The 13,158-nt window shown below is 42.3% G+C and overlaps 2 protein-coding genes across 7 annotated transcripts in view; one reads left to right on the top strand and one right to left on the bottom strand.

Annotated features, from left to right (window-relative positions):
• NDUFAB1 (NADH:ubiquinone oxidoreductase subunit AB1) overlaps positions 1-13,158 on the top strand; it is a 1,133,838-nt gene that overhangs the window by 616,389 nt on the left and 504,291 nt on the right. The window lies entirely within an intron of this gene.
• The window catches only part of PRKCB (protein kinase C beta), a 382,510-nt gene that overhangs the window by 118,079 nt on the left and 251,273 nt on the right, over positions 1-13,158 (bottom strand). For both annotated transcript variants that reach the window (XM_050773830.1, XM_050773829.1), the window contains exons 6-7: positions 7,092-7,248; positions 5,742-5,876 (exon numbers count right to left, since the gene is read on the bottom strand). In XM_050773830.1, the coding sequence (XP_050629787.1) occupies positions 5,742-5,876; positions 7,092-7,248 (292 nt within the window). The remainder of the gene's footprint in view (positions 1-5,741; positions 5,877-7,091; positions 7,249-13,158) is intronic.

Here is a 13,158-nt window from a genome sequence, read left to right on the forward strand (position 1 = left end):
TTAGGAATGTAGGCTAAAAATAAAATCTTAAGGCCCCCCCACTGACAGAACATTCTCCCCTCCTTGGCCAAGAGGATGTAAGAAAAACCTTAAGAATGGAATTGTCAGCCATGAGAGAAAGGAGATTGGACATGTCTCGTTATACCCCCTCTCCTTTGGAGTTTAGATACAACAATGGGCTAACATGAATGTTAAAATAGAGATCGTAAGACTGACAAAACAGACTCTTTGTGGCAATAAAATACCAGATTACAAACAGGACTAAGGCCAGGCCAGGCAAAGGCGCAGTCACAACGTAAGCAATCCATCTTGCTGCACACATCCTCAACATAAAACATGGAGTCTCACTCTGTCACCCAGGCTAGAGTGCAATGGCGTGATCTCAGCTCACTGCAACCTCCGCCTCCTGTGTCAAGCACTTCTCCTGGTCAGCCTCCAGAATAGCTGAGATTACAAGCATGTACCAGCACACTTTGCTAATTTTTTTGCATTTTGAGTAGAGATGGGGTTTCACCATGTTGGCCAGGCTGGTCTCAAACTCCTGACCTCAAATGATCCACCTGCCTCGGCCTCCCAAAGTGCTGGGAGTGAAGGCATGAGCCACCGCGCCCGGCCAATGTAAAGCATTTCTTCCTGTAAACTCCAAGTTTTAGCAAAGTCTTACTCTAACCAACTGCAAGTTAAAGAATCTCCTATAACCCATTTAAAGCTATCCGGCCTTTTGGGCCCAAACCAATTTATAATCTCCATGTACTGATTTATGTCTTTGCCTGTAACTTCTGCCTCCCCAGAATGTGTAAAACCAAACTGTAATCTAACCACCTCAGGACCACTTATTCAAAGCTTCTCGGGTTTGTTTCCCCAGGCCACAGCCACTTATATTGGCTCAGAATAAACTTCTTTGAACTATTTTATAGAGCTTGGTTTTGCTGTTAACAGGGGCCAGTCAGAAAAGTGAAGCAGTGAAGCTCAGAAAATCCCACATGCAGCATACAGAGTCCCTTCTCCTCGGTCACCAGGAGCTCACAAAAGTGCATGAGAAAGTCTAAGTCCATTACAGAAAAGAAAGAAGCTTTATTTTTTTCTGCACACCTGATCAGTGCTGTGTGAAACTGCGACTCCACAACATCCGGAAATGCTGGACCCAGAGCCTGGCATCTATTAAGAGTCAATGAGCAGTAGCTATTGTTATTATAATAATTATTATTACGTTTTCTCCTGTCACATATCCCCTGAGGATCATACATTCTTTCTCTTTAACCTCTTTACGTTTGATTTAAAATGAGAATGAAACGCCCACTGTGAGTGACTGATGTAGACCCTGCGAAGTCGTCATTTGTATGTTAGGGAAAAATATTCAAAGCTTGGGGGAAAAAAAAACCCAAAAAGACAATCATGTAAACTTTTAATGTCATGCTAGAGCATTTTCTAATTAGCTATTTCTTTCCTCACAGTAATATTACTTTGTTTAATTTATTATTCACCATCAAGTCAGGCCCAGAGGGCCTCCCTAGTCTGCAAAGACAGATGTTAACTTTTAGAAAACTGAGTTGAAATCTTTTTTTTTTTTTTTTGAGATGGAGTCTCGCTCTGTTGCCCAGCTGGAGTGCAGTGGCGCGATCTCAGCTCACTGCAACCTCTGCCTCCTGGGTTCAAGCGATTCTCCTGCCTCAGCCTCCCAAGTAGCTGGGATTACAGGCATGTGCCACCAGGCCCAGCTAATTTTTGTATTTTTAGTAGAGACAGGGTTTCACCATGTTGGCCAGGCTGGTCTCGAATTCCTGACCTCAGATGATCTGCCCACCTCGGTCTCCCAAAGTGTTGGAATTATAGGCGTGAACCACCATGTCTGGCCAAAATCACTTTTTTTTTTTTTAAGTCTAGTAGATAAGATAACCCCAAAGCTTGTGATTCTATTGTCCTATCAGTCGGTTTTATATTTAACTGAGCAAAGTTATTTCCGCATTTCTTTTTCTACTAATTACACAAACATCAGTTTCTCAAACCTTCTGCGGAATCATTCATTTATCCTGCTGCTTTTCTCCTTAGTGAGCTAAGGAAATCTTTGGCCAATGCCCATTATCTATTTTATGAGAACTATGTTTTTAACCATTTGTGAAATGTGATTTAACACAACTCTTTTGGGGTACATTCTGTAAACCCAAAATAAAATTCTAAGCCCCCTAGCCATGTAAATGGACCCCTCCTCTCAGCCAAGGGCATTTCAAAGTTAACCTGAAAAACTGTTTCAGGCCATGATGAGAAGGGAGGGTTGGACATGATGTCTCATTATACCCCCTTCCTTTTGGAATTCAGGAAAAGTCAACCAGCGTTAACATCAACACAGACCTTAAGTCTGATAAGAAACATTTACAATCTAGTCTCTCTGAAGCCTGCTACCTGGAGGCTTCATCTTCATGATAAAACGTTGGTCTGCACAATTCCTTATGTAATCCACACATTCCTTTCTATTGATAACAGCTCATTCAGCCAATAGCCAATCAGAAAATTGTAAAATCTACCTATGACCTGGAAGCACCTCCTCATCCCACTTTGAGTTGTCCTGCTTTTCCAGATTGAGCCAATGTAAATCTCACGTGTACTGACTGATGTCTTATGTCTCCCTAAAATGTACATAAGCAAGTTGTACCCCATCCACCTTGGGTCTATATCATTAGGATCTCCTGAGTCCGTGTCACTGGCACATCCTCAACCTTGGCAAAATAAACTTTCTAAATTGATTGAAATCTGTCTCAGATACTTTTGGGTTCAAAACTCTCAGCTCCTGTCTTCTTCACATCTTCCATCATGTTGTCATTGATTTGTCATTTGCGTAATTCCTTGTTCAATGTTTATCTGCCCACCCCCTCCCCGCCATAAGCTAAGCTCCATGAAGTCACGTCTGTCTTATACCTCGATGTGTCTCTAGTGACCAGCACCTAGTGGACACTCAATATATTTTTCAAGAAAAGCCTAAGATTAAATACGGAGCCAAGACAAGGAAGTCATAAGGTGAACGATCGAAAGATGTGTGTGTGGTCCAAATGATACATCTCTTTCTTGCGAAACCAGTTTGATTTTTATTTTCTTTCACTCGAAGCTGAAAAAGTCCTGAATGAGACAATCCAGATATGCGACAATTTATCTTGAAGAAGTTAATAGCAGTCCAATTGCCACTTCTCCCAAAGTTATAGTGGCAGGTTGAGCTATTTCTTCTGACTCCTTGACTCAGTTAACTGTGAAACGGTTGCCAAGGGGGCTTACCCAGCCTCTCTTGGGTAATATTGAACGATATATATATATATATATATATATATATATATATATATATATTTTTTTTTTTTTTTTTTTCTCCCATAGGAAGGGAGCAAAATAAAATCTTCAGGAGAAAGGAGACACTGCAGCTGACTATGAAAACAACACTGCAGTACATCTGTGATCTGTGGTCAGCCTTGCTAAGGACTCCCAAGGAAGCAGCAGCTTCTCAGACACAATCTGACAGTGGGTTGCACATATCTTTTAGGTGAAGTGTACAAGCCACTCTGGTGTGCATGGAGCAAGTCATGAAACTGTCTTTGCAGAAATTGTAACAGTGAGAAAATGATGTCAGTGAAAGAGATCTGATCTAACTAACCCCCATCTTGCCTTTAACCTCCAAGCTGCCCTTACTCTTTCCTGGGCTTGGGCCAAGTTAACTTTGGGTCAGATTTCATGTTTATTTTATTCATTTTATTTTGTTTTATTTTATTTTGAGATGGGGTCTTGCTGTGCCACCCAGGCTAGAGTGCAGTGGCATGATCTCGGCTCACTGCAGCCCCTGCTTCCTGGGTTCAAGTGGTCCTCCTGCCTCAGCCTCCTGAGTAACTGGGACAACAGGCACATGCCACCATGCCCAGTTAATTTTTGTATTTTTAGTAGACACAGGGTTTCACCGTGTTGGCCAGGATGGTCTCAATCTCCTGACCTCGTGATCTACCCACCTCAGCCTCCCAAAGTGCTGGGAATACAGGGGCGAGCCACCGCGTCCGGCCTAGTGTATATTTTAAATGATAATAGCCCTTGCCCAAAATGAAACTACCTTCATAAAGCTAATGAGAGACCACTAGGTTAGGAGGATGAGAGGAGCCTGAATTCTGCTACGGTGTAGACATAAAGGATTGCCAGCCATTATTCCAGAGGCCATAAGATTTGCAACTTTCCCAATGACTCCTGCAGATAAAATCACTATTGTAGAACCTAAAATTGGCCTTTTGAGATGTCTCTTCAGGTTTTCTACATTTCTGATAATCAATGGCTCCACCCCAACCAGACCGCCAACCTAACTTTGAAAGAAATTTGTTGTATATTTTAAATGATAACAGCCCTTCCCCAAAACTAAACTGCCTTTGTAAAACTAATGAAATATTGCCAAGTTAGGAAAATGAAAAGAGCCTGAATTCTACTAAGATGTAGACATGGATTATTACCAGCCTTTATCCCAGAGGTCACAACATTTTCAACTTCCCCAGTTACTCCTGCAGATTACATCACTATTGTAGAACCTGAGATTGGCCTTTTGAGATGTCTTTTCAGGCTTTTGCCTTTCTGACTATCAGACTACCCCATCTGGACCTGCCTACCAGTTCTGTGGCCCCACCCAGAAGTGGACTCAGCGCACGAGGACCACTTCTCACACCCCTATTACTGCATCCCCAACCAGTCAGCAGCACCCATTCCCTAGCCACCCTACGCCTTGCCAAACTATCTTTGAAGAGCCCTAGCTTCCAAATTTTTAGGGAGGCTGATTTGAGTCATAAAAAAACTCTGTTCTCCCATTTAGCTGGCTCTATGTGTGTAAAACTCTTTCCCTATTGCAATCCTCCTGTCTTGATAAATCGGCTCTGTCTGGGCAGCAGGCACAAAGAAGCCACTGGGCAGTTACAGTCGCATCATATAGTTTAGTAAAGTGGGCCAGATGTAATAAAATAGGGAGTGGTGAGGACGGTGACAAATAGAAAATCCGTGTCCTGGCTAAAGGGGGCATTAACTATTCAACTGTTCTCAATTGTTGTCTTCTACTCCCAGATTTTTAAAATGCTAGAACTAATTCCCTTCCTCCCTCCCTCCCTCCCTCTGTCCCTCCCTCCGTTCCCCCCTTCCTTCCTTCCTGCTTTCCCTCTTTCTTCTTCCTTTCCTTCCCTTTCCCTTCTTCCTTCTTCTTCCTTCCTCCTTCTTCCTTCTCTCTCTTTCTTTCTCTCTTTCTCTCTCTCTCTCTCTCTTTCTCTCTTTCTCCTCACTCTGTCACCCAGGCTGGAGTGCAGTGGCTCAATCTCTGACCAACTTGCTCACTACACAACCTCCACCTCCAGGGTTCAAGTGATCCTCCCATCTCAGCCTCTCGAGTGCCTGGGACTACAGGCACACACCGCCATGCCCAGCTAATTTTTCATGTTTTTGGTAGAGATGTGGTTTCACCATGTTGCCCAGGCTGGTCTTGAACTCCTGAGCTCAAGTGATACACCTGCCTTGGCCTCCCAGAGTGCTGGAATTACAGGTGTGAGACACCACACCTGGCCTCTTTCTTTGTTGTTTTTAGTACAAGGACCAAACAAAACATATCTGCGAGGCAGATCCAATCAACCAGACTTCACTTTGGGACTCTGCTTTACCATTTCAATTTTTGGAGAAAAAGGAAAACATACTTGACCCCGTGTTTGATGGAGCAAGCTGTATGGCAGCTTTCAAAGCAAAATCTTACTTACCAGCCATCAACACTGGCTTTCTGAAGTTCAGAAATCCCAAAGGACAAAGATCCCATGAAGTCATTCCTGCTGGTCAAATCCCAATCCCAAATCTCTACTGACAGTCTTCTGTCTTTGTCCGATTCTTTCAGCTGACTGCATAGAGAAAAAGAAAAGACATCAGTGGAAGTCGTAGTAATTTTTCAAGCAGAAGAAATGTACAAGAGGACAAGACTTGGAGGTAGAAATTTTTAAAGATTCCAAGCTGCTGAAAGAAACATATTCAGTTTCCATCCCAGGCTAGCTCTCCAGGGAGTCAGAGCTTTTTCTGTTTGACAGCCTGTGGCTTAAACAGGCAGAGGCCCTAGATTGGCTATGACAAGAACAGTTCTAACTACTTTTGTTATCTTATGTCTTAATAGGGTTCAGGATATTCAGGAATTCCTATTGCCTATAAGAAATACAGGTATCAGTTGCATAACTGGGTGTGTATGATTTCTATCTGCACACAGGTGGGTTGAGAATGAGGCTGAGGAAATGTACGGAGAAAAATCCTGGGGAAATTGCCTGTTCTGAGACACGTCCTTGACTGAGGCTGAGAAAGGGCCCAGCTTTGCCCTGAGAGAGGGAAGAGGAGACAGGACAAGGAACCGTGCTTCTAGCTGGTAGCTAAAAAAGTATGACCTCTAAAGTCAGACTGCCGGAAGCTGAATTCCACTCCACTCCATATTTGCTATGGGACTTTGGCATACTCTTTTAACCTCTATAAACCCTATTGCTACATTGGGAATAGAATGAGTCGATAAAGTCAGATCGCTTAACCCAGTGTTTGTCACACATCATATATGCTCAGTGAATTGGCTGTTATGACTAACTCCTGATGCCTAGATGTATAAGAAAGGGACTCCCAGATTCTTGGAGCCCTGGCCAGCGAAGATCCTCAAGGGAGGCTGGTGGAGATGTCCCAGCAGGCTGCAAGCCAAGCATCATCCATAAACCCAGCTCTAGAGAAGCTGTCACCACACCCTGTAGGTTATGTCCCCCCGTTTCCTGAGCCCCATCATTTCTCCCACAACTTGCCTTCACTTAGCAACACATCACACCATTTCCTATCCTACCCACTCCCCCACACCACAGGCATTCTCATCTCTATTAAAAAAAAATAGCTCTAATTTTTTTCTTGGCTCACAACACAAAATTGCAGATGGAAGAGAAGGGAGGGAAAGAGAGGAATGAGGGAGGGAGAAGACAGAGACGGAGGGAGGTAGGGAAGGAAGGAAACAGAAGCTAAAGGAGGAGGAACTCCCTGATCTCAGGTGGCCCATAATCCAACCTCCACCACCCACGCTCACTGCAGTCGTTTCCACTTACAATCTAAATGTCTCGTTCCACTCAGGGTTGAGGGAGCATTTGATGGTTTTGGTCTTCTGTTTGCTCTCACTTTTGGGATCAGGAATCAGTTTCAGTTTTACGTAGGGATCTGACAGGCCATTGGGGTCCATAGGTACAAGGTTTTTAGCATCTCTTACTGAAAAAGAAAAAGCAGTTTTTACCTTAATACTGTCCAACATGTTTAAGCACCAAGCAGTGACGGCTGCAGAACTTGTGGAAGGTTCTTTGGCATCACACTTGTTTAGTGAGAAATTTAATTTTATTAACATCCATAGCTGAAGCAGCACACAAAACGAGATGGGCTGATAAGATGTCAACTCTGTTCTGTGTTGGTTAAAAATGGATCTCCGACTTTCACACAGCTCTTCCCATACCAAGATTAACTGTAAGTTTTCTAAGCTTATTTTCCACAAAGCCCACAGGAAAGGCTGGCTTCTTTCGTTTAGCATAAGGTTTTCAAAGTTCACCACACTATAGCATGTATCGGCCCTTCATTTTTTTGCATGACTGAATAATATTCCATCGTACAGATATCCCACATTTTGTTTATCCATTCAGCAGCTGATCTACAGTTGGGCTGTTTCCACTTTTTGGCTGTTGTGAATACGGCTGCTATGAACATTTGTATACCCCAGCACAAAAAGTCACATATTGTATGATTCCATTTACATGAAACATTCCAAACAGGTAAATCCATAGAAACAGCAAGTAGACTACTATTAATAGTTGCCAGGGGCTGGAGGGAAAGGGAAATGGGGAGTGACTGCTTAATGAATACAGGGTTTCTTTTAGAGGTGATGAAAATTTCTGAGAACTAGATAGAGATGATGGTTGTCCAACACTGTGAATATTCTATAAATGTCACTGAATTGTACATTTAAAAACAGTTAATGATTAATTTATGTTATGTCAATTTTACCTCCATTCAAAAAGAAAAAGCTAAAAAAGAAAGGAAGAATTAGCCTCTAAACCAAGGTACACCTATTATCCACGTATCACCCATAACTAGCACCCAGACAGCCCATAGAGAGAAGGTTGGGAAAATGTCAAAAGGGTTAGAACTTAGCTCTACCCTGAGTCCAGAACACCAAGGTAAAGGAGGCTATAAGGCTAACATGGTGAAACCCTGTCTCTACTAAAAATACAAAAAAAAAAGCTATGCGTGGTGGCAGGCGCCTGTGGTCCCAGCCTGCCCAGAGGCTGAGGCAGGAGAATGGTGTGAACCCAGGAGGCAGAGCTTACAGTGAGCCGAGATTGTGCCACTGCACTCCAGCCTGGGTGACAGAGCGAGACTCCATCAAAAAAAAAAAAAAAAAAAAAAAAAGGTTGAACTTAGAGGAGAAAAGGAGGCAGAGAATCAGCAGTGAAGATGCAACTGGCCATAGAAAGGATGAGGGAGACTAAATCATCAGCCTGGAGACACAGGAAGTAGTTAATTAGGAATCAATTCAGAAACTAGTAATGCAGGTAGTCAATGGAAGGAGACTAGAAAATGACAATTGTATAGCTCTTAAGGATACAATGTCAATCATCTCACTTACAGTAGAACAATCCACAGTAATATATTCAATCCAAATTGACTAACTATCTGCTAAAAGGTGAATACATAATGACTCCTATCAGGAATGCAAAGATGGCTCAACCTTAGGAAATCTATTTTCAATATATTCATCATATTTGTAGATCAAAGAAGAAAACCACAAGACCATTGCAGTTATCTAGAAACAGCAGAGAATTTTATTAACAGGATAAAGGCTATCTGCAATAACAGCACCATGGTTCATGATAAATGCAATTCCATTAAAGTAAGGAATAAGACAAAGGTACCCACTACCATAGCCATTATTCAATACTTTTTTTTCTTGAGTTCCACAAGTACAGTAAGAAATAAAGAGTTACCCTCTAAACCAAGATGCACCTACTATCCATGTATCACCCATAACCTGCACCCAGACAGCCCATAGGGAAAAGGCTGGAAAAACATCCACAGCATAAATAAAACCAGAAATTTTGTAAATTCAAGATGACAAGAAAAACAGATTAGAAGGAAGAATATTGGAAAGTAGGAGAGAAAGCACCCCCTCACTTCCTGCAACCTTTGCTCACCCCCAATCATAGTCATCTCCTCCCATGGTCATGCTCTGGAGCCTATTATCCCAGAAATTATACCACTTTCTCAATCTCAGTTTCAAGTACCCTACTGTCTTACACCAATTTCTATTTTTCCAGTTCATTAGCTCTATTATTCTACTGCAATAAATCTTCCCCCATTCGTCAGTCCATTCTCCACCAATCAGTCCCTTGAACCCAACACACTCTCTTGATTTCCCTATTCCCTCTTGCTTTTACTCCATTCATCCCCAGATTCGATTTTATGGTGCATTTTAGCTGCTCCCTTGGAAAGACCCTCAACTCCCTTGTCCCTCTTTCTTTTTATTTTACTTATCTCACAATACCCCAGCCCTACTTAAATTCAAATACCTGTCCTTTCTTACTGCGTCCTTTTCCTACACTCAAACAGCTGACCATTGCTGGAAAAAAAATAAGACTGACTTCCCTAAAATCATACAACTAGTAAGGGGTTGTGACCAAATAAATGAGATGGGAGAAGCATTGAATTGGCTACCAGGATGCAAGCTGTAACTTATTCCGTGCTGACATTTTTTCTGCACTCCAGCAATATGGCACTGTCTTCTATTTTTCCACAGGCTGAATTCATCTTCCATCTCAGCTTGCAAGCTACATCTCATTTTTATACCAAAAGCAAGATGTTGACCTTGATCAGTTAAGTTCAACAAGCAAGTCCCTACTAAGTGCTAAGCATTCTGCTAGGCTCTGGGGATATAGGGGTCAAAATAAAACGTTAATGTTTTCCCCAGGACAGACCATATGGTGTCATGGACACAGGACCACAAGATCCCAGGGTCCACATCTTACCAAGCAGTTACATCACACATATGAACCTCAATTTCTTGATCAATAAAATAAGGTTGTTACAAGAGTAAAACTGTACAAAGAATATACATGTTTAGCACAGAACCCGGAACTTAGAAAATACTTCAATAAATGTTAACTGTTATATATTACTGCTATTTCGTTATTATTCTTATTCATATTCATTGCCCTCTTTCACTATGTTTTTGGTGTGTGCGTGTGTGTGTGTGTGTGTGTGTGTGAGAGAGAGAGAGACAGGGTCTCACTTTGTCACCCAGGCTGGAGTGCAGTGGCATGATCATGGCTCACTGCAGCCTCAACCTCCTGGGCTCAAGTGATCCTCCCACCTCAGCCTTCCAAGTAGCTAGGACTACAGGTGCTTGCCAACCCATGCCTAACTAATTTTTTTAAAAATTTTTTGTAGAGGTGGGGGTCTCTTCATGTTGCCCAGACTGGTTTCAAACTCCTGAATGCAAATGATCCTCCGGCCTTGGTCTCCCAAAGTGCTGGGATTACAAGTGTGAGCCACTGTGCCTTGCCTATTTGTCTACTTTTATTATTAAGACTTAACCATTTCCAAATGGACTGACTTCAAATGGAACAATTTGTGGTTTTCTTCTTAACAATGTATTTGATGTTTACTTGAACCCTTCCACAGGAGAGCTTCTTGTGCATAAAAATTATTCAGAGGACTCATGAGACATAGATCTCTGGCATCCACCCCCACAGATAGATTCTGATTCCCTAAGTCTGCAGTGAAACCTGTCCATATGCTTTTCTAACACGTTTCCATGTGATGCTGATGCTGCCAGTCTATAAGACACGCATTAAGTAACATTGTTCTGGAGAATAATAATTTCTCAAAATAACCATGCATTTTCCCCATAGAATGTAATATCCAACTGTTACTTTCATTTCTTGAGCCTTCCAAGGAAAATAACATGTACCAGTTTCTAGGCTGGGATCTTGAAGTGACACATCTATCACATAGTGAGCTGCACGCACACAGGATTGAGATACTCAGAAGCGCCAGAAGTTTGTCTGTCAGGTTGATTGACAACACAGAGGCAAGAGGAAACAGCTCATCTTTCTTCTCCCTGGCAAGGCCACTCCCCCTCCTCCGCCCCAGTCTTAAGAACTGACACCACAAGGATAGTCACTGGAAAAAGATCTTCTATCGTAAGGTAAAGGAATTTACAGCTCTTTTAGAGTGCTCTTTGCTGGACAAGAGTGTTGTATTTTGAAGCTGTCAATCTCAAGACTCGTGGTTTAAGAGTAATTTTTTTTTTTTTTTTTTGAGACAGGGTCTCGCTGGAGTGCAGTGGCGTAATCACAGCTCACTGCAGCCTTGATCTCCCGTGCTCAAGCAATGCTACCACCTCAGCCCCCTGAATAGCTGGGACTACAGGCAAGTGCCACTACACCCAGCTAACTTTTAAAAAATTTTTGTAGAGATGGGGTCTCACTATGTTACCCAGGCTGGTCTCAAACTCCTGGCCACGAGCGATCCTCCCACTTTGGCCTCCCAAAGTGCTGGGATTACAGGTGTGAGCCACTGTGTGCTGCCAAAAATGCCCTTTTCTTGGGCATCTAATCGTCGCAGAGCCAAACATTACTCACTGAGGCATGACTCCACCTCTTCCCTCACCCTTATAGGTCCTTTCTTCTACTTTCGTCCTTTTGAGCTTATTCTCTACCAAAGGGGCCAAAACATTCCGTGGAACGGAACGCCATGGAATGGATCCTGAGACTGCTGGCATTCACATCTCCAAGAGCTCTGGCTACTAAAATCACTCTATCATGAGCAGTTGACAGTAGCTGCAGGCTAAGATCCAAAGGGCTGTCCCTCCTGAAGCGTTTCAAAGTTGAGTCGTGTTTCCCAGCAGCAAGAGAGCCGCATATGTATCGCGGAAGCAAATCTCTCTAGACCACACTTGGCGAGACCGACTTTGATTTTTCTTGATAAATGTTTCTTTACTATCTTTGTTGAAACCCAGCCAGCCCAGATGGTACCAAATGCTTCACACAAAGCAGAAATAGCAAACGTCCCCACTGGTGGAAGTTTGCTAAGTGTACAGGAGAAGCGTGTCCTGGTCCAGAGAACGCTGTTTGCCCTGGGCGTGGGGCTCTGGGTGCAGGGTGAGGTCTGCCTGTTTCCATCTACGGGTCTTTAGAGCAAGCGAGGCCTCTGTATTCTGGTCCAAGTTCCCTAAGACAGCACTGAATCCATAAAAATATAGCATGCATGTTAACTACTTTCCCAAGAATTGTTCTTCACCAAGAACTTCCTTAATTGTTTTTTCTTTCTAAGAAGATACAATTATCTGTCAGAAAACTCGGAATAATTGTGCTGCTTTCATACCCTGATCCCACATTATGTGAATCAGGAGCATCTCTTATTTAACTCCTTTTAAAGGAACTTTCCTCAGCATTATGAGCCTTGCTTTGTCCTCACTGTGTGTCCTCAAAACAGTAATTCGTTCCAATAAAGGATTTATTAAGGAAAAAAAAAGAACATTAATCCAAAGTAATATCCACTAACATTCAGCCTGAGGATGTGTGCAATGATAAAAGTAGGAAATAATCTGAGTGCCCATCAATGGGGGCAGCAGTAAATAATTTATGGTGCATTCATACTTTGACGTACTTTGCCCATGCTGATAACATTGGGCTATCTATATGCAGAAACGTGTTGAAAAAAGCAAGATGAAGCACGTTGAAAAAAGAAGATGAGGGCAATATACTGCCTCTTTGTTTAAGAAAAAGGTGTGAAGGCATTAGTGGTTCAATTAGTGAAATCTGGAGCTGAACTGTCAGATAATAGCATTGGGTCAATGTTGCATTTCCTCATTTGAATAAATGTGCTAAGAATATTCTTGTTCTCGGGAAACACAAACTGAAGTATTTCGAGATAAGTGGAAACCATGACCCCAACTTACTCTCAGATAGATCAGAAAAAGAATGTGCACATACATAAAAATATATTAGTAGAGAAAATGTTAAACCAAATGGGGCAAAATATAAACAATTAGCACATGAGGTAAAGAGGATATAGAAGTTTCTTTTATTGTTATTGCCAAGTTCTGTCATTTTGAGATTATGTCAGAATAAA

This window comes from Macaca thibetana, chromosome 20 (assembly GCF_024542745.1).
Source record: "Macaca thibetana thibetana isolate TM-01 chromosome 20, ASM2454274v1, whole genome shotgun sequence".
Lineage (NCBI taxonomy): Eukaryota > Metazoa > Chordata > Mammalia > Primates > Cercopithecidae > Macaca > Macaca thibetana.